Consider the following 25,774-nt stretch of genomic DNA (forward strand, 5'->3'; position numbering starts at 1 on the left):
CATCTTACAACTATTTCACATTGTTCTTCTCCTTAATGATCACAAATTATTCATATCAAAATGACATATTGGTAAAAGAATGAATCAATTGAAAGGAAAACCCTAATGCTCCTGAGGTTAAGAAAATTGTGTAGAAAAGAGTAGTCCTCAACCATTGCTACCTCGTATCGTCTTTAGATTCTAAGAGTACAATACTTGGTATTTTGATAATAGTTGTTCTTGACACATGATTGGAAATAAGAAATATTTCTCAATCTTTGAATCATTGCAAAGGAGAAAAGTTGCATTTTGCTTTTATCATCTTAACCCAAGGATGGTCGCCTTCGCCAACTTGATGTGAATAATGTCTTCCTTTATGGTTCACTAACTAAACAAGTGTTCATATTTAAACCTCCTAGTTTTGTTGATGACTCACATCCTTATCATGTATATCATTTTTATAAAGCTAGTCGTGGCCTTAAGTAGGCACTTCATGCTTAGTACAAGAACTCCAAACTTTTCTCCTAGCCTTTAGATTTGTTAATTCTAAATCAAATTAATCTCTTCATATACTATTATATTATTATCACAATTTATTTCCTTGTTTATTTCAATGATCCTATTACTAGAAATAAATGGTAAGGCTACTATGGAAGCAACCAAGTTAACAAATTTGAAGATGTACTTTATTTTGAGAATCTTGAAGCGAATTTCATAACAATTTGCCAAATGTGCAACAACAAACAAGTTTGTGCTTCACTCAACAACCATGCCTAATCAAGAATGACAGGGGAAGAGTGCTTACTTGTTAGCAGTAGGACATCCAATAATTGCTATACACTAGCTACTAATTCTTCTCTTCCACTTCCATTGAGTATAGAACTGTAAAGTTAGATCCTATTAAAGCTAAAGCATCATAGAGTAAAATATCTTAACCTTATGTATTTGGCTAATTTGGCTTGGATAGCAAACGAGAAGCTTATTAAAGGAATTCCTAAACTAGGAAAGCTAAGGGTCTGTTTGGTTGGTGTTTTCAAGAACTATTTTCTGTTCTTGAAAAGAAAAAACATTAAAAACTTATTTGGTTGAGAAAGTTGTTTTTGTTTTTCTTGTTCTTCGTGTTCTCAAAATGGCACTTTTTAGAGAACAAAAAAATTTTGTTTTCCCCATTTTTTTTACTATTTACAGAACAAAAAAAAGGCATAAGAGAACAACTGTTCTCCGTGTTTTTTTTTTCTCGTTCTCACATTTCCTTTTCTCCAGCACAGTGGTGGCATCTCCAATAGCACGAAACGAAGGTAACTCTACCAACACATTTGTGCTTTCCTTTTTATTTCCGCATATGTTGAAGTTGTTTTTGGTAGATCTAGTAAAGTAGGCTTATTTTGGTAACATTTGTTGAGAAAAATGTTAGATCTGGGTAAAGAGATAATTTTTTTTTTTTGGTATTGTATGTTTGTTTTGAAATCTATTTTTATTTGGAATGAGATTGTTTTTCAGTTCTGTTATTCGAATGAGATCTGAGTTTTTTTTTTATCATGTGTTTTTAGGTTTTTGATTTTTCCGGTTTGGATGCTGAGAAAAGTGGGGAACGAGAAAGAAAACAAACAAAAAAATTCCTGATTTTTCCCGTTTCACAGTTTTGATTTTTCTTGAATTGTTTTATTCAAGAAAAACAAAAAACCTGCTTAAGAACATAGAAGAGAAAGAAAACGAGTTGCTTATTGAGAGGGTTTTGCAGGTGATTTTTTTCTCAATTTTGAAGAAGATGAGAGACGAGAGAATGAGGGTAGTAAAATGTAAATAAGAATGTAATATTGGATAAAGACTTTTCTCAAGATTAGAATGGTCAGAGATATTTTTAAGGGACATGAAGATCATTTGTATGGATAAAATGGTTGGTAAAATAAAATTCATACATAAAGAGAAAATATATTGGTCAAAGTATATTGGTTGGTAAAATATATTTCTCAACACAAATATAACATCAACTTCAGTCGTGGGAATCCCTTGGAAAATGACCATCTTCAAACTTCATCTTACTTATAACTCAAACAATAATGAACAAAGTGTCATTGTAAACAATTATTGGCTAAAACAAATTTATTAAAATAACAACTTGGTTGCTTTGACTTCAATCATCCAAATAAAAATTATATTTAGATTAATTACTAAAAATAAAATTTTTGTTTATATGAAAACTAAAACTTATTTTGATGGTTTCTTTGCATCCTTTTTTCTACACCTCAAATGGACATATTTGCATTTATTTTCATGTCCTATATATTCTATTTTATTTTGTTTTTAATAATTTATCTAGAACATCCTCATTGTTTTATATGTGTTGATGATTATAATCTATAACAACTTCATTAACTAGTTGTCATCTGATATAAAAATTTTAAAATGAAATAATTTTTTAAATTTAAATGAATTGTGTATATAAAAATTATTTATAAATTTATCATATAAAGTTACTTGAAGAAAACATTTTATTAATTGGAAAAAAAAACAACTTTCAAACATGTTTTTTTGTTTTTTGAGAACAAAAACCGTTTTCCAAAATTCATTTCCCAAACATAATTTTTTTTTTTTTTTTCTGAAAACACCAAAAATTGTTCTCAAAAACTGTTTTCCTGAATAGTTTTCGAAAACAACAACCAAACAATCGCATAAGTTCTAGTTGTTATTGATGATTACTCTACGGGCACCATCCACTACAATTTGATGGTTCAAGGTGACCACTTTGCTTGAGTTGGGTCAGGCTTCAAGCTCTAGAATAGTGTGTTGATTTTGTTGATTTTTGATGTACCATTTTGCCCCTCACTAGACCATTTGGAATCTCAAGGATGATCTCATGCGAGTTTGTTATTACCATCTCTCTGTTTTAATCTATCATTTTTCCAACCAACTTTGACATCTACTCACATAAATCTCCAACTCTTTATCATTCCATCTCCATCTCACTCCCCCCTTTTTTTTTCTCAAATCTCCTAAGTCTTCTTATTAGACAAATAAACTTTAAATTAAATCATACTTATTTTTTTTGAATTTGACATCGAGTTTAGTAATTTTTAAAACTTACTTAAAATTTAAAAATAGACTTAATCACGGGTTATATACTTTACAAACTAAAACGAGCCAATAATGGCTTTGTTGATTTTTCTACCACGTAAAACCATGTTATTGTAATTTTTTCATTAGACAAAGAAAGACTTTAGATCCAATAAAACTTGAAACATTGGATTGCTTAAGAAATTTAGCAATGCTTAAAAATAATTTGGAGTAAAAAACCAATCCAATTATTAGCTAAAATTGAATCAAAGTTGTTGTTGTGTTTTTTTCTTTTTTATTTTTTATCAAAATAATTTTATTCCAAACTCAAAAATAAATTTGGTGGTGTATTATATATTTTGCCATCCTATATAAGGATTGGGCGCCAAAGCATTTGAACGCAGTGGGCAGAGAATGATGTTGGAGGAGGAGGAAGAAGAAGTGTATCCAGCAACATGCTCACAGGGCCACAGATCCACCCTCATCCTCCAAACCATGGAAGGAGGCAGAATCTGCCTCATCTGCTTTACCAACCTCCTCTCCAACCCTACTTCCCCCACCTTCCACGTCTCTCACGCCCTCTCTCAGCTTTCCCACGCCCTCTCTCACCCCCCTTTTCTCCATTCCCTTCTCTCCCACCACCCTCACCTTCTCGTCTCCCCTCTTCTTCACTCCCTCTCCTTCTTCAACGACCATTCCATCGCCTCCCAGATCATTCATCTCGTTCTCTTTCTCTCTAATTCTTCTCATTCTTCTTCCCTTTATGGGGAGTTTGTCTCTCGGATTGCCTCCATCCTCTCAGGTTCTAAGCTCCACTGGAGTCCGCGCCAGGCCTCTATGGTACCCTTTTGTCATTTCCCGCTTCTTTTTTCCTTCTTTCTTTTTTCTGTTTGGTTTCTGGGAAAATTGAGGGTCAAATTTTGGCGTAACTAGTTCTGCTAAGCTATTTTGTGTGCCGAGTGATTAATTATGTTAAAAAAAATGGTAGATACTATTTTTCCACATTTTTCTCAATAACCAAACAGAGTGTGATAGATTGCGTCTCACCTCTGTCTGTGCACTCCCCTTTGTTTTCCTCTCATTTTGTGTTTCTTCTGTTTGGTTGCTGGAAAAATAGAGGGGAAGAGTGGAAATCGTGAAAAACCTTAGCGGAAGTGGTTGTGTTTGGCTATTTGGATACCGACTTATGAATTTTGTAACAAAAATATGTGAAACTTAATTTTCCTAGTTTTCTCAAGAACCAAACAGACATAATAGATTGTGTCTCACCTTTCGTTTCCTAAGCTGGAGCGGAGTCAGGATAGTTTCATCTTTCGCTGTTTGGTACATTAGAAAATGGTGGAAAAGACAGAGGAGTAATGATTAAATCTATAGGAAGAATTCGTATTTGGTCAATTTTGGTGCCGACTGATGGATGTTATTAAAAGAATTTTTTCAAAACTTCCTTTTCTATGTTTTCTGGACAGCCAAACAGAGAGTCTCAAATAGTAAATAATAATAAAAAAATTAACCATTGAATCATGGCGTCTCAGATATCTATAGTACACCTTTCAATTTGTATGGGCAACAAAACAATAATTTACAGGCAAACAAACATAATTTCAAGCCCCATGGAGGGGCCTTGAATATTGGTAGAGATTGGGAACTCAAGGATATACTTGGATTTGTATATTGGTTGAGTTTAGTTCATTGTTTGATTAAATGAGTTTCATATTAATGAAACATTTTAATTAGTTATAAAATTTAAAAACAAAAAAGTAGTAGAAAAAGGAAGAAAATCTATGCATCAATAGGATTAAATGATCTTTTCCATTTTGAGTTGGACACTAAGAGTTTCTTCTGGGGTGATGTATCCTTTGACAGTGAATTCATTACTTCATCTGAATAGCATTCATTTCAGCATTTCTCCGTATGCAGCTTCATTGCTTAGGGGTTCTCTTGAACTGTGAGACGAATAATCCTTATGCCCACATCAAAGACAAAAGTGCCCTTGTCTTCAACCTTGTTGCAGGTCTTCAGTTGCCTAGGTAACAACTAAAGCACACCCAGAAATTATTCATCTTCTTTTACTATGCATCTATTGTATTGTATCTTTAGTACCTTCTTTCTTTGTTTCATGTTGAATACAGTGAAGAGATCCAGGGGGAGATCCTGTTTGTTCTCTACAAACTATCTATCCTCCAATATGCATCTGAGGAGGGTGATGGGTCTGACCTTTTATTTTCCTTTTGCCCCAAGCTCTTGCACTTGTCAATGGAAGCTCTTATGAAGACCCAAAGTGATGATGTTCGTTTGAATTGTGTAGGTTTGTGAATTTCCTTTGGACATTTATTTTACTTCATTTTTTGCTATCACATGGGAACCGCCTAGTTAACCCTTGGCCAGAATGAAGTTAATTCAGCATATGCCAGGATTTTTTGTTCCAAAATAAGTTTGCCTATTGCATCCTTGGCCTTTTGTCCCTTGGTTATGATTATGTATTGACAAAATGCAAAGAGCAACTTCAGAAACCCAATTTTCACATCATATATGCTGTCATGTGAGATGGGAATACAATGATGTTTGTCGGTGGCGGTGAAGTCCTGATGACTGCTTATGACAATATTCCAGACTGGAAATATTTGGTTCTTAAGCAGAGCGATAGGAGTATGTATAGTAACAAACTATTGAGCTGGACCACTGCTTAAGTTCCATCTAAACTATCTCCCAGGTTAAATTACAATATGATTATATGACCACTAACTGATCCCATGCAAAACTAGGACTCCTAGAAAGTTGGAATTCTCAAAAGCTATGCAGGGTATGACTATTAACTGCCTGTATTTTAGTTTGAATCATATAAATTGGGACCCTTCAGACAATATATGCTATATGCAGTAGTCATCCTGAAATGTCATTGGAATGCACTCATGCACAGATGCACTTATATCTTTCATTTTCATATTTTCTCAAGTGATAATTTCCAGTTTCTCCTGTGTAGCACTCTTGACAGTGTTGGCTCAAAGGGGTTACTTTGAGAATGCATTTGCTAATGACATAAGCATTAGGGATTGCTGTGAAGCTGATAACTTCATGGAAGTGACAGAACATGAAAAAGATGTGCTTCCTCTGAATATCTTGTTTGCTGAAGCTATCAAAGGCCCACTACTTTCTTCGGATAGTCAACTTCAACTTGGCGCACTGGATTTGATCTTTTATTATTTATCATGGGAAAGGGGTTCAAGCAAACGGATTCAAGTCTTGGTGGAAGAAAACATTGCAGATTATGTATTTGAAATACTAAGATTGTCAGGTAAATAGATTTGCCTGTCTAACCAAGAAACTCAAGGTGGTAGTGTCCTTTTGAGTATGGCCTACCATTAAAATGTGAAACAAATCTATCATTCAGTATCTCAGCTGTCAACCATTCCTTCTATATTATGTTTTTCTTGGAATGCCACCACAATTTTCTAATTATTGATGCTATAAACATCCACAATTTTCTTTTGGATGCTATGAACTTCAATTTCTGCATGCCAGTAATTGTCATGAGCATAATTTTCTAATTACTGAATTGAGTGAATATAATATTATCATCAGCATACTATCTGGTCAACCTTCTGAATAGTCTGATGAGTGTATGCTGTATTTCTTCATGGCAGTAGTTACCTCAAATCTCTATATTTATGTTTGTGATCTAAAAATAAACTTAGACTCTTTTGGATGCTGCAAATTCTAGTTGTCTGAGTATTGAAATTTTGTGTTAATTTTAGAGTGCAAGGACCCAGTGGTTAACTCCTGCCTTCGAGTTCTTGATCTTTTATCAATAGCTGAGCATGCTTTTGGACAAAGACTTGCTATTGGATTCACTACACTGCTTCCTGTTCTGCAGTATGTAGTTGAAGTTCCTTTTCATCCTGTTCAAACTCCAACACTGAAGCTCATTAGGAATTGCATTTTGAACTACCCTGGAATGGTATCCATTACACAAATTGAAGAAATAGGTCTTATCTTGACAAGGATGCTTAGAAGACATATTAATGGGGACGTGGACATGCTTCCAGAGACGTTGATTATTGCATGCTCAATCCTTGTAGATCTCATGAAGTCTCCTTCTTCTCATGAGGCTTTAACTCTCAGAACAATAGTTCAAGAATCAGTTAGACATGCCATTTTAGCTTCTCTATGCCTCTATGAGAAACATCCCAATCAAATTTTGCACTCCCTTTACTTACTGAAAGAGGCATATGCATTCAGTCATGAAGGGAACTCCACTAAAAACGAAGCTAACCTGGAATTAGGAAATTGTATTATTGATGTTTGTAGAACACATTTACTACCTTGGTTTGCAACAGCCATCAATGAAATGGAATATGAGGAAATTGTCTTGGGAGTACTGGAAGCCTTTCATTCAGTACTGCTTCAGGATTCTTATGCACAAGCAAAGGAATTTGTGATGATTCTGGTTTCATCCTCTTGGTTCAGTTTGTCATTTGGATGTTTAGGATTATTTCCTAGTGAAAAGATGAAATGGAGAGTATATCTGATGTTCAGTTCAATTGTGGATGTTCTTCTGGGAAATGAATCTGGACAACCCATTAGAGATGCGGCTTTATATCTACCATCTGATCCTTCTGATTTGTTGTTTTTGCTGGGTCAGAAGAGCACCCAAAATCTAGAACTATTGTCTTGTCAATCTGCAGTTCTGCTGATACTATATACCAGCTCTTTATATGATGAAAGGTACTCCTTTTGCCAATCCGATAGTCATCCTAAGGTTTACTTAATAAACCATCTTTATCTTAATCCTTGATGTATTCTTCCCAGACTTGCAGATGAGAAGCTGGTTTTAGCTTCTCTGGAGCAATACATTTTAGTCAACAACAGTGATTTGCTATGTGGAGCTGCTGATTCAGTGTCAATAACACGACTGATGAATCTTTACGGCTTGTACCGGGGTCTTGCAAAGGTCGGCTATCAAATTCCCTACAGTCCAGAGGCTGAGAGGATCCTCTTCGAGCTAGTGGCTCAAAATGAATGGGATTTGTCTTCTGCAACTATAAACTTCACATCATTGAAATGGTTGTTTCAGCAAGAGAAAATCATTAAGCCATTGTCTTATCAAATACTAAAATTCTGCAGAAATAATAGCTCAAGTGGGTCACACATCATCATCCATGGAAACGACAGCCAAAACATAGATGTACAAGGACTTGCAAAGTTGGTAGCAGCAGGAGATAACTTGGGTGCAGTGCTCTTGGTATCTTTATTGCAACAGCTTATAGAGGAAGAAGGCAATGAATGCGACATCATTTCAGTAGTGAATCTCATGGTAGACATCATCAACATTTTCCCAGCTGCTTCAGACCAATTATCCATGCATGGCATAGGCAATGGGATCCAGGATCTTTTTTCCCATTCGAGCCATTCTTTGTCCCAACAGATGTTTGTTGCCATTGCAATTCTAATTTTTGACATTTTATGGTCAGTGCAACCTGAAACACTTTCTGATGGTGAAACTTGGCTTTCAGTGACCATGAAGGTGACTAACTCAAGTGTGCTTTATTCCAATTTGTTCTCTATTTCACTAAATTAATTGGAGAATTCACCTCCTTTTGTAGTTAATGGGGTACTTGATCCCCATGGTGACTGCAGGGGGTTGGACTCAAGAAAGTCTCTTAGTACTCGGTATTCTTTCCTTGATCTTGCATCATTCCACCAACCAAGCCCTTGTAGAAGCTTCAAAAGCCATACTTCTGAATGATTCCCTTGTCTCCATGATCAACAATGTGATCCATACAAGCTGTTCAAAGGGACCTGCTCTAATTGAAGATGATGAGGAAACAAGAAATGGAGAAACTTTAACATTTGTGCTTTTACTACACTTTTTCTCTTGTAGAAGGTCAGTGCTTCACATCAGTCATGGATTCTCCTCAGATACAATTACAGAACTCCTAGTTATTATCAGAGCTAACACTTTTTGTTTGCCTTAGTTTTAATGCTGTTCTACCAGGTACTCTGGACTGGCAAAATCTCCTCGATCCATCAAACAAGACTCAGCCACTTTCCTTGATTAGTATTCACTGCCATGACCTGTGCAGACTGATGCATTTTGGGTCTCCTCTGGTCAAGCTGGTTGCTTCATATTGTCTGATGGAGTTGTTTACCAGAATAACAGACCTGAGAAACAGAAAACACGATGAATTAAAATGGAACATGGGGCATCTAATTTCTGTAATGGCTATATTAGAAGGATTGGTTTTTTACAGTGACATTAGAGTGGCTATGAACTGTGCCCTCTGCTTATCAATGATTCTGGGGTGGGAAAAGTTATGGATGCAGGACACAAAAGTAATTGGAAGGTGTAACTGGTGCAGGCTAATTGTTGAAGAGCTGGCTATGTCTTTGGCAGTTCCTTCTTTGGCGTCAAAATCATTTATGAATCATCACAAACCTGCGGTTCATGTAGCTGTAGCATTGCTGAAACTGCACAGCATTCCTGGGTGGATGAAGTCTGTGTTTGATGATTCCTGCATTTCTGGTATAATTGAAAACCTTTCAGTCAGTAATGTGAGCATGGAGACAGTGCTTCTGTTTCGGGAATTACTGAACCATGAGTACCTGAAGGATGAGCAAATTGCCTGCCTAAATCGGGTTTTCCAGGTGAAATTTTCTTATCCTATCTCATGCTCTATGCACTGCTTTTCTCTAGTTTGAGAACAGAATCCAAACCAAAACTTGTTTTTTAAAAGATTTATATTAATGAAAATGGTTGTTTGTTCAGAATTTACCTAATGATTGTCCCCAACTATAAGATATTGAGGTCCTGTTTGATAACTATTTTTTTAACACGGTTTTAAAAAACAGTTTTTAAAAATCCATTCTCTAATGTTTTATAGAACAAAAATCTGATTGGGAATTGAAAATGTTTTTAACTTGTTTTCAATGATTTTAAATATAATTTTTTATCTAGTACTTTATTTTTAGGCATTCTTCGTATTTATATAATTACTTTTTAAAATAGTTCTTAGAAAACAAGTGAAAACAAGTGAAAACAATTAAAATTTATCTGGAAACACCGTATTTTTTATTTTTAAGAATAGAAAACAAAAAATAGTTTTCTAATTGTCAAACGCGTTTTCCCTTTTTGTTTTGGAGAATAGAAAACTATTCCAAATAGGGCCTATGGTTCTCTTTGGAGCAATCATACTTTCTAGTGAAGTGCTTTTTTCAAAAGAAATGTAAAAAACTTGCGTTATATTTGATTCTTGGAAAGTATTAAGAAAAGAAAAAAAAATGATAAGAAAAATGATTTTTCTCTTATTTTGTTTACCATAAAAAATATAAAAAAAATCAAATATAATTAAAATCAATTAAAAACTTGTATATTTTAAAGTTATTTAATATTTTATATGAAAGATGAAAAATAAATAAATTGAGTTTGAGAAGACATGTAAAAATAATTTAGTAATTTTAAATATGTTTTTATTTTACTTCCTATTTTCTTTCCATCCATTTTCCACTCTATTTTCTTTCTTTTGCATTTTCCCACAGATTTTTCAAGATCAGTTCATATTTCAATATATGAAGCAATTTAAAATTCCAAGCTGTTTTCCAAAAGCATCCCATCCCTAAAGGGCTGCCTAGACAGGCCCCAATCCTCCATCCTTTTAACTTCTTGGCCTTAAAAGAAACTACAGGTGAAGCAATTAAAAAAACAAAGAAAGAATATTGCAGAAACCATAAAATATAGATTTCATGTTTGCAGTCTCTTCAAAAATGCAGGCATGCAGAAAACATATTTATAGTGGGAATACACAAGATGAGAGCAGAGAGGAGAATATAGAGAAGGTGATTGCCCTGCCAGATGATTTGGGAAAAGCTTGTGAGTTTCTCATTCACTTAATGTCATCCAATTCATCTGCACATAAGGGGAGCAAGAGATTGCTAGAAGAAATAGAAATGTTTTCCAAGAGTCTAACACTAGAGAATGATGGATAAGTATATTTGTTAAATCCTTATTTTCTTTACTGAATCAATTGTGAACATGTATTGATTTGTAACACTCACACAAGGCTCTGGAAAAAAAAAAAAAACACATTTGTGCATACATATGATAGACCAACACATTCATACAGTTGAAAAATGAAATGGGTTGATGGTTTGCTTGGTTAGAGCATCTGCATCTGGGTTATGTATAGCATATGCAAATAGCTCATTGCAATGTAAATAAATTTTTGCTTGCCTGCCTTCTATTGAATTGCTCCATCTGGTCTCTGATTGAATGTGCACCTTAAAGAAAAGGGTGAAGAAACAGGAAAGAAAAACAAGTTTGAGCTTTAAACTAAATTAAATTTTCCTTCATTGCTTCTGCTACTTTATTATCATGTTAAATACTTGAAGTAGAGAAATTAATGATATTAAAATGCAAAGGGTTTTGAATATTTTTTGTCATATTTTATTTTCATTTATATTTTTTTGTCACATCCGTCTGGTTCTTGTCCATGTAAAAACCAATGTAAATGGTGGATTAGTTAGTAGTAAATTCTCTTGTTCAAGATAGATGAATAAATGATAAGCTTTAATGTAACGGCCCTTCCTTCTCATGTGGATATTATTCGAGTTGGATCCAATACACCCAGAACGAACAATATCTATATGAAAGAGAGCAAGTTGTAACACTTAAAACATCTTTTGGAATGAATACTTGGATTCAATACACCCAAATCAAATGAATACTTGGATTCAATACACCAAAATCGAACAATATCTACATGGAGAGGGCAAGTTGTTATACTTAAACGTCTTTTTGGGGTGAATACCTTGGACTTTACTTCACATCCATTTGTCTAAAACACAGTGCCTCCTGAGGTTAAAACAATTTAAAAATGAATAAATAAACAAAAACCTTACTCTTAGTATTTTAGTTTATAGCCAAGCATACCGTAAACTACTTCATCAATGGCATCCACGATCATCAAAATAAACTGCAGCAAATGGAATCTTTTAAATTTTCTCCAACAGGGGCATTGGTTGAATGTCAAAATAACCTGATCTGGTAGGCGATGGTTGGCATGCTTAGGCTCTACATTTATGCACAATAGGAGGAACGAGGTAAACAACCCTCCATCTCCACAAGCCTTTTTGCAGAACCACCACTATGCTGGCAGAGATCAAGATCCATTATCCCTACCATTACTGCATTCTGGGGAGCTTCTGAATATTCTGCTCTTGCTATGAAATTGAAAAATACGAGTACCATTCAAAAAGCTCCTTTTAATAGCATCCCATTACTCAAAACATAATGACAACTATGTCATGATCCAATGGTACCCTGAGACTGTAGCTTCAGTGACAGTTACAGGAGGAGAATTTACAAGTTATACAACTGAAAATGACTCCTAATAACTTTACACAGTAAAGGAAATAGGAAAGTTGTTACTTAGCAAATGGACAAAAGGCTGAAGGTAGAAATGATGAACATTCAGAAGGTTTATGATTATGTGCTTACATAAACACGAGCCCCTTGCCTCTTCATCTAACCATGGTGTTGTCAAGTGCCAAACCAATGTCCAAGAACCACCGCTCATCGCTTACATATGTAAGAGCTTCTTCAAAGATTTCATATAGAGGTGCCACAAAATCCTGTGATCTTGATAAATGGATTTCCCATAGTATTTCCTGCATGACAACTTCCCATCAAAGTTCCCTTTTTCTTGTTCCACTCTTCCCATTAATATTTTCCCTGAAACATCAATCTTTCCTTGTTCTTCTAGTGCTGTTTGACTTAAAAAGCTGGTTTCTGATGTTACTAACGTGTACAAAAGCTTTCCTTGCACAATTAATATCGATAGTTGAAAAAAATAGTTTCGCAAAAACAAACTCAAGAGCATAGATATCTTGCAACCAGTCGGGTTTTCCTTGTTACCTTTTTTCCCAAATAACAACCCCAATAAACCATCCTGGTCCATCATGAGAGAATCACTCAAGATGTTTATAGAAAAAACCTATGCCATTTTTTGGGACTGACCATCAACTGTAATCAGTATATTTTCTTTATTTCCAGTAGGCTTCCAAACTTAGTGACTGCATTCAACTCCAATGAACTCAATTTGGCCCTCCTCTGTTGTTAAATACCAAATCAATGAGATTCTGATAAGTCCATATTTTCTTTTTTCTGGCTTCAGGTTCAAGGGAAGAGTACATCTCTTCACAACTTTGAAGGAAATTCCCTTTGCCAAATGCAGAGAGAACCAGAGGATCAGTGTTCATTTCAACAGCTTCATCAAGAAATCCTGTCCTTCTCCATGTATTTAAAGCCATAGTTCCATTAAAACCAATCCTATTAGCATCAAATAGAATCCCAACAGTGACTATATCTGGTTTCACATGACGGGTTGATAGTTCCAACAGCAAGATTCTCAAGCGCGTAAAATCTTTCATCTTCAAGTAAGCTAGCAAGATAGTATTTGCCACTGTTGCATTCCATGGAACATTTTTTGCTTCCATTTCCTTAACAATGGAGTCCAAGCCTTTTCGACTCAATAGACAAGCATGAGAAAGGAGACGCAAACACCAAACAAGATCAGTTCTACTGGTTACAGAAGCAAGATTGAGTCCCATGTCAGCCAATCTCGAAAACTTGTAGTTTTCAATGTAAACTTCAGCCAATTTCCTAATCAAATCATCCTTTAAAGAGGTTTTTGAGTTCAAAACCCTTCTATAAGCATTTTCCATTTTCTCTATGATCCCAAAGTTGGCATAAGCCTCAAGCATCACAACCAAAGTAGAAGATTGCAAACCCATCTTCTTTGAAAGCACAGTCTGAAAAACCCGTTCCATTCTTTTGAGCAACCCACCACGGGAAAATTCTTGAATCAGCAAATTGTAAGTAATGTGATCAGGTAAACACCCATCTGACTCCATTTTCTTCACACACTCATCAAGCTCATCATACATTTTGTATTTTCCATAGGATTGGATAAGCCCATCATAGGTTTCAGTATCTGCAATCAAATTATTCGCCTTTAATTCGTTGAGAAAATACAAAGCTCTATCGAACTCCCCCTTTCTAGCAAAACAATGAATAACTAAATTGTAGATCTCCAAGGAAGGTTTAAGACCATGAGTTTTCATCCCTTCAAGTGCCAACACTGATTCTTCTGCAAGATCCTCTTGACTTAGCAATCCTATAATCTTTGCATAGTTGAATTCATTAATTCTTGATTTGTCCATGTCCTTCCACAGATGAAACACCTGTTCACATTTCCTAAAATTTCATTATTCAATAAGAATTTCCAAATCCCTATTACCCATTTCCCCAATATTCTATTTGGTTAAAAAGTTAAAATTTTGAAACTCAGATTTTTTGTTAGTGGCTAAAAATACACCCCAGGCAAATGCGCCTGATTCAACTATTGAACTTAGTTGAATCCAATTTCAGTTTCTTCTCTTTTTCCCAGCTTTCTCAGCAACCAAACAGAGGGTAATTTTTCTAGCTAATCACAAAAAACGTATATCCAATCAGCAAATGCCGAAAACCCCAGAATCGATTCTTTTTTATTTTTCTATTTTTGGTGTTACAATATGAGAAAGAAAGTGCAAAAGAAGAAGAAGCAGGAAAATTACCGGAAGAATCTCGCTGGACCTGGAGGCATCTTTGAGGAATCGGATGACAGCCCAGAAGTGTTGTTTGTTCCAATCCCCATCATCTCTGAGTAGTTGCAGAGGGCTTGAAGCTTTGTTGCTGAGCTTTTGAATCAAGACTCCGAGCCTCTCGTTCTCATGGAGGGTTTCAACAAGGAGGGTGGTATGTTTTGTGGGATTGTTGTTGTGGGATAATTGGAGATGGTGAGTCTGCAAGTGAGAGTGGGAATGTGAGGAGAGAGAGGAAGGAGTGAAGAGGGTTTTGGGTTTTATGATTAGGATTTTGGAGAAGAGGATATTGGTGTTGAAAAGGCAGGTCTGTCTCAGTGTCGCTCTGCAACAATGGATATCCATAATATGCTGCTGCTATTCGTTTTCCACCCTCCTCCGCTCAAATGGTACGCCGTGTGGCTTTTTTTTTTTTTTTCCTTTCCTTTTCTCTTTCTTGTTTTTTAATATTAACTAATTAATTAATCTAACTGGCCAAGGGATGCATATGGGCTTGGACTCTGGGTGGGTGGATGGAACTGCATTCTCACACCTGAGCCAGGGCCCAGCAACTCCCAGAGCAAGAGCAACACTTGAATTCGAAGTTGTAATATAAGATAAATGAAGAAGAGAATCAATCACATGGCTTTGTATTTCTCCAGAAGATTGTTGATTATCACTGCACTGTAATGCCAGCCATGTATTGATCAACATATCCTCAATCATTGAAAAAATAAATCCTTAAATATTAAAATTAATTGTTATAAATTCTTTTTTTCCCATAGTGTTAGATAACTAACTTTAAATTTTAATTCCTAACCAATAAAATTAGAATGGGCAATACATAAGATTCTAACCCTCCAAAAATTATTTTAACTTGGTAACTTAATAGATTTTTTTTATTATAATATCTTTACACATGTCCTCGTTCTATAGGTTTTTTATTGTAATATCTTTACACATGTCCTTGCTCCATAGGTTTTTTATTGTAATATTTTTCCACATGTCCTCATTCTATTGGTTGTAATAAGGAGGTACGGAATCGAAAAACACTTTTTGGCACCAAAGCAAAACCCTTAAAATGGAATGCTTTTGGCTCTATAGCATGGGAGGTTCAACCAAGCTCAACCCATAGATAAGTAAAGTAAGCTCCAAGGTATCTTAGAACCCATCAAAATCCTTGCCTCTAAATATGTGATAAAAAGATTAAAATACAAAAATATAAACTAACAAAACTCGAATACAATCGACCCGATCGATGATGTATTTTCGACAGCATAACAAGAACTCAAACTGAAAACAACTCTGGCAGTCATCCCTTCAGAAACATGAAACTAACGCTACCAACTAGGCATACAAAAGACTTGAAAGGATGTGCCTCCAAATTGATCTACCCTTTATTCAACATGCTGCAGCATACCACACCCATCCATCAATTTAATCGAAAGAAACAACGATGTTGATAACGATAACATCGATAACCATATACAACCCCAAGTCTAAGACTTGAGGCAACTGACCAAGACCTTATGTACCCATAATCTACAAATCAATGCTAATACCACACAAGTATATTTGCCTCATTAGGCCATAGCTTACCAGCAGAAGCTTTATCCATTAAAGGCAATGCAGTTGGATGGCATATCCATCTATCACATATTGCGATATTGCTGAGGACATGGGTCCTAATTTACAGATGAGCAGCATACAAAAGGCGCCCAGTATGGTCTCCCCTTAACTTTCCTCTTCTCTCTCTTGCTGTCGACCGGATACCTTGCTGGAGAGTTCCATTCCTGTCCCAAATCCTTAGCAGGCTCAGTAGTGGGAGCTTCAGGACCTGGAATCGAATTCACTTTTGTGGGAGGTGTGGCACTGCCATTTTTGGCTGGGGCCTCATCTTTTTGAGTCACCGAAGCTGAATTTCCTTTTGGAGTTGGTGACTTCAGCTTGGTTTCAGTGTTAGCTTCAACCAAAAGATTTTTCAATGGTGTGTGTTGCTTCCCTGTGCTCCAGTTAGTAACCTTGGCAATAACCTCTTCATTCTTCTTTCTCCCTTGTGATTCATTCACAACATTAGTAAGAGAAGGAAACCACCCAGCTTGTGAAGATGCAGAGTTTGGCTGTTGTTGGCTCTGTACGGTCTGGATTTCAGAATGGGCAGATTTCAGACCATTCCCACCACCTCCAGGTTCAACCAATGTGGCAAAGGATGGTGGCTCAAAGACATCCGATTTGTCAGAATCATGTGACACAGACGCATGTTTTGGCTTTTTCAAGGTATCTTTCTCTGACTTGGGAGGTGCTTTGGAACCAGTCAGTTGCAATGCTTCAGTGTCGACAACCGCAAGTGCATCTGATTGAGTTGAAAGGCCTGTTCCAACTATCACAAACAAGTAAATAACTTGAATTTATAAGAGTTGGACTTATCACAAGATGGGCACAACTAGGAGGTTATTTTTATGCAAAAGCTAATGAATAAAGAACTCAAGACCAAAAATCAAAAGAAAAGATTAGCTGAGTTGGAACAATCTGGATTGGTAACTCTGGAACATATGCTAAACATTGACAAGGCAGAGTTGACCCAAATTCTCTAACCACCCTAATCTTTAAAAAATTTATAAGTGGGCCAGTTGTTGGGTTCTGATGCTTCTTTTGGAAATCAAATGTAGAAAAAAAAATAAGATGGTTGAAAACTCAATTTTAAACAAAGCTGGTTTGCTAAACATGAGAAAGCTGCAGTAATATTTTCCACTATATAAAAGGGAAGTGTTAACTTACCTGAAACAGAACCCCAGTTGCCTTCCAAACTATCAGTTTGGCTACCTGAATCAATTGAAACATCAAGTGGCAAAACACCAAGCTGTCTATCGATAATGTTGTTATCACCTTCCACTTGCAATGTCTCTGACTTAACACCAGAACCATTCCCACCAAGCACTTTAGTTTGATCATCTTCAACTGCTGTCGTTGACCTTTGAACAGAAGATTCAGCATCAACAGACAAAAGCTTTGGCTCTTTTGTTGATGAACTAATACCAGAGGCATCCCCAGCAAGCAATCCGGTGCAATCATCTTCAACAGCAACTGAACTCTGAACAGAAGATTCAGCATCTCCAGATGAAAGCACGGGCTCTTTCATTGATGAACTAATACCAGAAGCTTCCCCACCAAGCATTTGAGTATGGTCCTCTTCAACAGTGGTCAAACATTGAACAGAAGATTCAAAATCTCCAGTCTTCTGCATTGACAGGTTTTCTGCATTCTGTGTTAATTTCTCACCATCAAGATTTGACTCAGCAACACCACAGACTGCACCCAAACACTGTACTTTTATCTCATCATGCTTACTGATATCAAGTCCTTGAGAACCTTTATCCTGGTTTTGAAGGCAAGAATGTGTTTCTGTTATATCAATTTCAACTCTGCTTGGATCTGAAACTTCATACAAATCCTTGTTTTCAGTTTCAGGTAAGTTCCTCACGGGCACATTCATATCATCCTCTGCAGCAACCTGGGATTCAGATAGACTGCTTGCAAATTCAGGGGTACTTATCACAATATTTTCCTCTCCTTCCCTGCTTTCCTTTTCTGTTATCTCACATTTTTTTATTTCAACCTTGTCATGATTACCAGCACTGTCACCTCCAAGTGCAATATTTTTCTCTTTAGATCCTTCTGTGCTTTCCTTTCCAGCTATCTCACATGTTTCAATTTTGACATATTCAAGATCACCAGCACTGTCACCTTCAAGTAGGTTGATAGTTTGATTAGCTTGGGAGTTAGCGACAGTGCTCACACATTCAGAGGCTGTTTTCCTGTTCTCTGTAAGATTTCCCTCAGTAGCTCCTTCAGTAATGTTACTTCCAGCCATATCAAAATTTTCTATTCTAGCCTTCTCATGATCACCACCACTGTTGTTGTCTACTAAGTTGGTTTTTTGACAAATTTCAGTGTCAATGGGAGAAACCATTGTGTCAGGTAAAACCATGGTTGCATTTTCTGGCCAGACCTCAAGTGATTCCTTGCTAGAATCATGAGGTCCCTGTTCTTCAAGAGAACAAATTGTCTGATTTTTATCAAGTTCACTCCCAGAGTGCTTTGCAGGAGCACCAAATTCATCTAATCTAGGGTTTTCACAGATTGCAACCTTGATTTCAGAAACACCAGCTTCCCCTTCAACAGGCACGGTAGGATTTCTGCAAACATCATCCTGTTTAAGGTTATCTTCAAAAGCTTGAACATCTGAAAGAGATGGACCTGTGCAACCAGCCAATTGCCTTGACTGGATACCAAAATGGTTCTCCTCAGAAACAGGCACAGTAGTATTATCTCCCATATCCTTGATCAATTCACAAGAGTCTAAGGTCACAGGTAAGTTAGATTTCACCACATCATGATCGCTAAAATATTCAACTGCGGTCACAGGATTGTCTACTGCAGGTATACCATCAGGCTCTGAAAGCACAGCTTCATTCTCTTCTCCCTTTGCCTTGAAAGAATCAACCAAATCACCAGAAGTTACTAAATATGATCCCTGTGCAGCATCATCCTGAATGCAAGCAGTATCAGCAGATGTATCTGTCTGTTCAATAGATTTAAGGCCAGGGGAGAGATCCCTTGGGGAAGACTTGAATACTACCCCACCACTTTGGTCTTCCTTTACTTCAACAATTCCATCAACTGCCACAGGATCCAAAGGTTTTACATCTATCTTCTCTGATTTCGACCCTACCTCAGATGTTTCCCTTGCATCTTCACTCGTTGAGAGAGCAGTGTCCAGTAATTTTCCATCGATCACAAGTATATTTTCGTTCTCTTCTCCCTTTGCCTTGCAAACCTCAACTAAATCGCCACCACTTGCAGAACATGTTCCCTGTGCAGTATCCACCTGATCATGAGCAGTGTCAGCAGATGCATCTATCTGTTCAACAGATTTAGGGTCCAAGGAGAGACAAGTTGGGGAAATTTTAGCTCCTCTCCCATCAGTTTGATCTTCCTCTGATTGAACAATAACATCACCTTCCACAGGATCCAAAGTTTTTTCATCTGTCTTCTCCGACTTTAACCCAGCCTCAGATGTTTCACCAGCATTTTCATTGGGTGAGACTGCAATTTCGAGTAATTTTCTATCTACATTTTTTTCTTCATTCTCCATTGCATCAGTCTTCTGCTCAATCAGTGCCATAGGGCTTTCCCCGATATTCCCACTTAAAGGGCATTCCATGATCCCCTCAACAGCATTAGTCTTGCAATCCTCTTGTGGTGCCTCTGTTGGTGTTTCAGGTTTGATGGCGGACAAGTTGCATGCTGAATCATTTCCATCCCCACTAAGCCATAAAGTTGATTCTCTAGTTAAGTCTTCTGAAATGGATCCTGCCACTGAACCAAGGGAAGAACTTGGCACATGAATATATAATTTAGGTTAATCTTAAACTTCAATCTTGTACATCAATTCAAGCTTTTGGTTATCATATTTCAATAACTTAATTTAGAATACATACAGCTACATTTTTTGGCTTTTTTTATTTTCTTTTTTTTTTGTAGGCAAAGACGCAGTTAAGAGCATATTAAAAGAAACAAGACGTCCAACGGCAAACGTAAAACATACAGAAGGTATACAATAGGTGCCTATAGGCTAAAAACAAAAGAAAGAGGGATACAAACAACTTACCCACCCTCATCTATAGCCCACCCACTCAAAAAAGTTAAACAAAGAATTAGGCCCATCAACAATACAACACTTGGACCAAGACCACAAATTGCTAACAAAAGAATATTTCATCCTTTGGATCGAAAGATCCTCATTTTCAAAAGCAACCTTGTTTCTTTCCCTCCAAACCATCCAAAAGAGGCATAAGGGGGCTGCTCTCCAAACCTTCACCCGTTTCTTGCCCACAAACTGCCCATACCGCCCTAGAAGGATCTCCTTCATTGAAGGAGGAAGCACCCATGGTACCCCAAAAAGGTTAATTAACAAGTCCCACAAAATCCTAGCCTTGGTGCAATGAATTAAAAGATGATTTATAGACTCTTCAGCAGCCCCACAAAGGTAACATCTATTCAGGAGAGCCCAACCCCTCTTCTTTAGTTGGTCCAAATTTAGAACTTTACCCCAAGTGGCTTCCCAAGCAAAAAAACTGACCTTAGTAGGAACATATGGGCTCCAAATAATACTTTTTGGAAACGGGACTGTGCTGCTACCCTCCAAAGCACTATAAAAGGATTTTTTTTTATTTATTTTTTTTCAATCAAGGCCTACCATTCAGTGACTTTAAAGTTTCTTTTGGGACAAAATTTTAGAATATAATTTTTGGGTTTTAACAAACGAATATAAACCATAAACAATTAGGAGGTTTGTGCTTCTGTCATTGGAATGATCACACAAATAGGTTTTGAACTTCCCTCCTGGAGCAAGAGATACAATTTCTCAATTTGTTTTAATTTTTAAAGCCCATATTATCCATCATTTGATTTCCAATTCTTTACAAGCAGATCATACATCAGACTTGCACATTTAGATTTTCTGTCCATCATGTAGGTCTACCTCATCAAAATTGAACATTTCAGAACAACAGTATTTTGATGTGCGAAACTAATTATTGTGATATCATTGTTTCATTTAAGGGGGGAAATTTTCGCCAAAATTAAGAAAATATAATATACTTTATAAACTAAAGTATAAATAACTTTCACACAAAAATCCTTATTTTTTAAGTTTCTTTGCTTTATCTTTTATTTATTGTGAGAAATAAAATGCTTATGTTTTTTCATATAACTGTTTAACTGTTTGAAGGATGTTTTAGTAAACACAATTAATGAAAATTAATAAAACTTATTTTTCTTTGAATTATTTTCCACCAACAGTTTACCATAACAATTTATATAACAGATAACTTGTGTGATTAATGTGTTTTAACTTTCATAACCATATTTGAATGACTTATTGACTGATGTTGGAAAATTTTCAAATTATAATAATTTATTAAATTATTGCACAAGTTTTTAATTTAAAATTCTTATCTTATTTATCAAATATCATTATTAAAATTTGCCCCTCTAAATTGTACTCATGGCCCCACAACTGGTTTTGTTCATGTTGGTTGATGAGATGAATTCAATTAAGGTAATGATTGATGATATATTGGCATGCTATTAAACAACGATAACTTAACCTCCAAGTAAGACAAGAAGCCTTCATTGAACTGAAATCAGATTCTAACAACAATAAGGTATTATTTGATGATAAGACATGTATGAAATTTCGTCGCATTTTCCTTCTTAGGACCGTCTATATTTGTTTAACTATTAGAATACATAACTTTTTTATTTCTCACCAAACTGCTAACTATCAAAGAAACCAATATTTTAAGAAGCAAGTGAAGAAAAAAGACAACAAAAAATAACAATCTTAGACCTAAACCTTGAACCTCTGTTTGTATTGTTACCAGGTTCCCTGTCTTATCCCATTACTCTAGGTTAACACCTTCCCTTGGCCAACAGGATTCAATTCTGTGCTGCTATTTCTTTTTCCTTTTCATGTCCTTTGGGCGTCCCTGCCTCTATATTTTACACGTATCAAAAGGTTGATCCCAACCACTATATTTTCTTTTTTCTTTTTTATTTTGCTCACTTTTGATCAATCTCATAGTCACTTTAGGTCTTTGATTCACATCACCAAATTATCTTACCCAATTTTACCTTATTTGGAAACTTACACGGGCTAGTCTTAAGGGTCATTTCATACTATAACTTCTGATTTTCTGCATATCCATAATGCATTATCAAAAAATCAACATAAATTCAGCAAGTCCATGGTTTTTTTGGCCTGTTAACCTATTCAAGGCCATCCACACATCACTTTAAAACAATCAAATGATACTAGAAAAGATGATGACAAATATAAGAATACAATAATAAAATACTATACACTAAGTTTTAGATTATCTTAAGGTTATGTTTGGTTCCTAGAAAAATTGATGGAAAATGTAAGGGAAATAAAATAGAGAGGAAAAGTAGAAAGAAAGAGAAAAAGGAAAAAAAACTAAAAATAGATTTAAAGCCAATAAATTTTATATGCTACATAGAATTCATTTCACCAATTTCAACTCTTCTAGCCCTAAGGACCTAGGTCAAGTGGTAAAGAGGTGAGGAGGGTTTGTGGGCGGTAATAGGTTCAAGTCCTAAAGTGGATAAAAATTTACCTATTAAAAAAAAAATCTTCTATATAAATGATTAAATAATTTGAAAATGCATAAGTTTGTAACTAATATTAATTATACTTGATTTCCTTTCATATTTTCCCTAGTACCTTAGCACTTTTCAGGAACCAAAAATAGCATAAGTCTTTATTTAAACATGCCTTTGGCAACTATCAACCCCATTGTTTTATATTCTCGGTCCCACATAAGAGAAGTGCAACAACTGATAAGTTTTTTTTTTATGAGCAATTATTTTTTAAACATAATCAAATATACCATTGGATCATATCCTTATCAATGAATCATTAATTATACTTAAATTAAATAGTTATTCTTCAAACCATTAAAAGCTGACCTGTAATTGAATTATCTTCAAGCGGTTGTTTGGCATCGAAACCATCCTTTGCTACCTTTTCCACATTAGTAATAGATTCTCTAGCATCCTCCAAAACTTGTTCAATTCCAGGACTAATTCCACTGTCTGAAAATTCAGTAACTGCATCTGAAAACACTTCATCTTCCATTCTATTTGATCTTTCCCCGATTCCACCGGTACCAATCCCATTTTTACTTGTCTCCACATTTTTTGGACCTGACAGAACCAAATTCACCATGTGACCACATTAATTAATTCAGGAAAATTAACTCTCATTTTAGTTTACCGGAAATGTGAAGGAAACAGAAAGAAAATGAAATTAGGAATCTTCTGTCCCCGAGAACAATCTTTTGTTTGGTTCTGTTTTAGTTCCAAAAAGTGACAGCTATACTGAACCAGCCAAATGTTTCTATCAGATACAGTTGAGGACAACTTTATATATCTCTCTCTTTCTTTTCTTTTTCTTTTTTTTTTTTGTCTCAGCGTGCTCAACATTGAAACCTTCAAGGTTCGAAATTCTATTCTCTGCTCTTTCCCTTTATCATCCCAGCAAGCAAACAAAGTAAAAAAAAGAAAAAAAAAAAGGTTCATTAAAGAAAACAATAATTCTTACTAGGGGTTTTATTATCATCATCTGAGGGGTGTTCATCATCATCTGAAACTGCTGAATGGGTGCTACCTTCTGAGTGAACAAGCTTATACCCTTCAACTTTCCCACAGACTCTCTTGTGGGCTCGTCTGTGCTTCGCACTCGGATGTGGGTTAGGGAATGGCCACCCGCATTTGTGACAAAGATGAACTCCATGGCTCTCTTGGCCTGCAAATTCAGCAAAACCCCCATCAAAATTCTTCCACAAAAAGAGAAATTTTCCAAATAAAAATACCCAACCCCGTTTGGTTGGTCAGAAAACCGTGGAAAATGCAGTAAAGGTCGGGATCTTATGCCTTTCATCATCGTATTCTCCAAGAAATGAAAGACCCAACTCAGCTACTTAGGTTACAACTAGGTTTTCCTTCTTTTCTTACACTCTCTCACTAACCAAACGAAACAAATCAACAACCAAACTTAACAACAAAACCCACTAAAGATCTTTCATTAGCAAGCAACCCCAGAAGAAAACAAACAAAAAAAAAATCAGCAAAATCTCAATTTTCGCGCGTTAGGTTAAACGCACTTCAAAAGATTCACAACTCATTTCTTTTCCTCCCCTACATTTCCTCACCAACCAAACAGAGACAAATCACCAACCGAACTAACACAACCGATTAAGGATCTTCCACTAGCAACCAACCCCAAAAGAGGAAAAGGAACACAAAAACAAAATCCAGTAAGCGAGAGTTAAAAATCAAAAACCAAAACCCCATCTAAAAAGAAAAAAAAAAAAGAATAAAAATCAAAACCTATGAATAAAAACTAATACAAACCTGACTGTTGGGTAATCTTGGCGTGATCTTTGGCATCCATTGTAGAGAAACGAGGGAAAGAGCAAGAGGAAAAAAAGAAAAAAGAGAGAAAAAGAGAGGAAAAGACTTGAATCTAGAGTGAGAAAAGGTTGGAGTTGGTCTAATAGTGCGCGTGGACTCTTCGTATAAATCTCGGTATCCACACTAACAACTTAGACCGAGACAGACGCACGGATCATATAGAGAGAGAGTGAGGAGAGAGAAAGTTGTACTAGTCTCCCCATGTGCCTCTGCGAAGGGGGGACGTCATGGCTACAATCTTCTGCGATTGGGCACACGATACACATGCATGAACCCCTGCTTTACGTTGTTGTACTCTTCGATTACTTACCTTTTTCTATACGGTGGTACACACAATTTAAGCATGTCAGCGTCGAAATCTGAAAATGAGAGTAGCACGTGCCATGCATGTGCACTCATAGTCCCGCAAATTTATGATAATATTTTTAAAAAATGGAGAAAAAAGTAGCTTTTTATGAGATATTTGTAAATGCAGGGACCCTTTAACTCCCTTTTTTTTTCTAATATTTAAAATTTTTAATTTTACATTAAAAATATTTTTTATGAAAATTAAATATTTAATATTTTTTTAAAAATCTAAAGAATTATTACCAAAAATAATATCAATATTTTTTTATTTATACCCAAACATTAAATGTATTTTGTTTTAAATTAAGTGGGATAAATTTTTTTAATAACTTTTAAAAATTAAAAAATTATCTAAGTGTCACATAAGTCTAATTAGCAACAGTTTTTAATAATAATTTTTTGTTCTTTAAAATAAATAAAAACAGTCAAACATCTTTCATAATTAAAAAACTGTTTTATATTTTATATTCTTAAAAATAAAAAATTTATGAAAAAACATATTTGAGTTAATTTTCACTTTTTTTTAGGACTATTTAAAAAAATAATTATATAAATAAGTAGAATAATAAAAAATAAAACACTAAATATAAAAATTATTTTTAAAATATATTTAAAAATATTCAAAACAAATTAAAAACATTTCAGATTTTTAAACAAATTTTTATTTTAAAAAACTTAAAAGAACGGTTTTCAAAAATTATTTTTTAAAATTATTTTCGAA

At 35.4% G+C, this 25,774-nt stretch overlaps 3 protein-coding genes across 5 annotated transcripts; 1 reads left to right on the plus strand and 2 right to left on the minus strand.

Moving 5' to 3' along the window:
- Positions 1 to 3,418: 3,418 nt before the first annotated feature.
- LOC100248619 (protein PUTATIVE RECOMBINATION INITIATION DEFECT 1) lies at positions 3,419 to 11,122 on the plus strand. Its single transcript, XM_002268120.5, has 9 exons — positions 3,419 to 3,873; positions 4,951 to 5,060; positions 5,163 to 5,338; positions 6,014 to 6,325; positions 6,786 to 7,755; positions 7,840 to 8,554; positions 8,634 to 8,914; positions 9,006 to 9,675; positions 10,798 to 11,122. Exons 1-9 carry the CDS (start codon positions 3,448 to 3,450, stop codon positions 11,011 to 11,013), a joined length of 3,876 nt encoding a protein of 1,291 aa, XP_002268156.2. The 5' UTR covers positions 3,419 to 3,447; the 3' UTR covers positions 11,014 to 11,122.
- A 1,160-nt stretch (positions 11,123 to 12,282) lies between these two features.
- LOC100253715 (pentatricopeptide repeat-containing protein At4g14190, chloroplastic) lies at positions 12,283 to 15,104 on the minus strand. Of its 2 annotated transcripts, none has more exons than XM_059737016.1 (2): positions 14,641 to 15,104; positions 12,283 to 14,281 (listed from the first exon to the last, which is right to left on the minus strand). In XM_059737016.1, exons 1-2 carry the CDS (start codon positions 14,721 to 14,723, stop codon positions 13,120 to 13,122), a joined length of 1,245 nt encoding a protein of 414 aa, XP_059592999.1. In that variant the 5' UTR covers positions 14,724 to 15,104; the 3' UTR covers positions 12,283 to 13,119. The 2 variants fall into 2 exon arrangements, with proteins under 2 accessions (XP_059592999.1, XP_010650392.1); XM_010652090.3 differs by having other exon boundaries at positions 12,283 to 14,268; positions 14,641 to 15,093.
- Positions 15,105 to 15,805: 701 nt separating this feature from the next.
- Positions 15,806 to 25,035, minus strand: LOC100258866 (uncharacterized). Of its 2 annotated transcripts, none has more exons than XM_002268026.5 (5): positions 24,646 to 25,035; positions 23,834 to 24,037; positions 23,200 to 23,436; positions 17,425 to 20,025; positions 15,806 to 17,026 (listed from the first exon to the last, which is right to left on the minus strand). In XM_002268026.5, exons 1-5 carry the CDS (start codon positions 24,683 to 24,685, stop codon positions 16,332 to 16,334), a joined length of 3,777 nt encoding a protein of 1,258 aa, XP_002268062.2. In that variant the 5' UTR covers positions 24,686 to 25,035; the 3' UTR covers positions 15,806 to 16,331. The 2 variants fall into 2 exon arrangements, with proteins under 2 accessions (XP_002268062.2, XP_010650394.1); XM_010652092.3 differs by having other exon boundaries at positions 15,806 to 17,017; positions 24,646 to 24,856.
- Between the last annotated feature and the right edge of the window lie 739 nt (positions 25,036 to 25,774).

This window comes from Vitis vinifera, chromosome 5 (genome assembly GCF_030704535.1).
Source record: "Vitis vinifera cultivar Pinot Noir 40024 chromosome 5, ASM3070453v1".
Classification (NCBI taxonomy): domain Eukaryota; kingdom Viridiplantae; phylum Streptophyta; class Magnoliopsida; order Vitales; family Vitaceae; genus Vitis; species Vitis vinifera.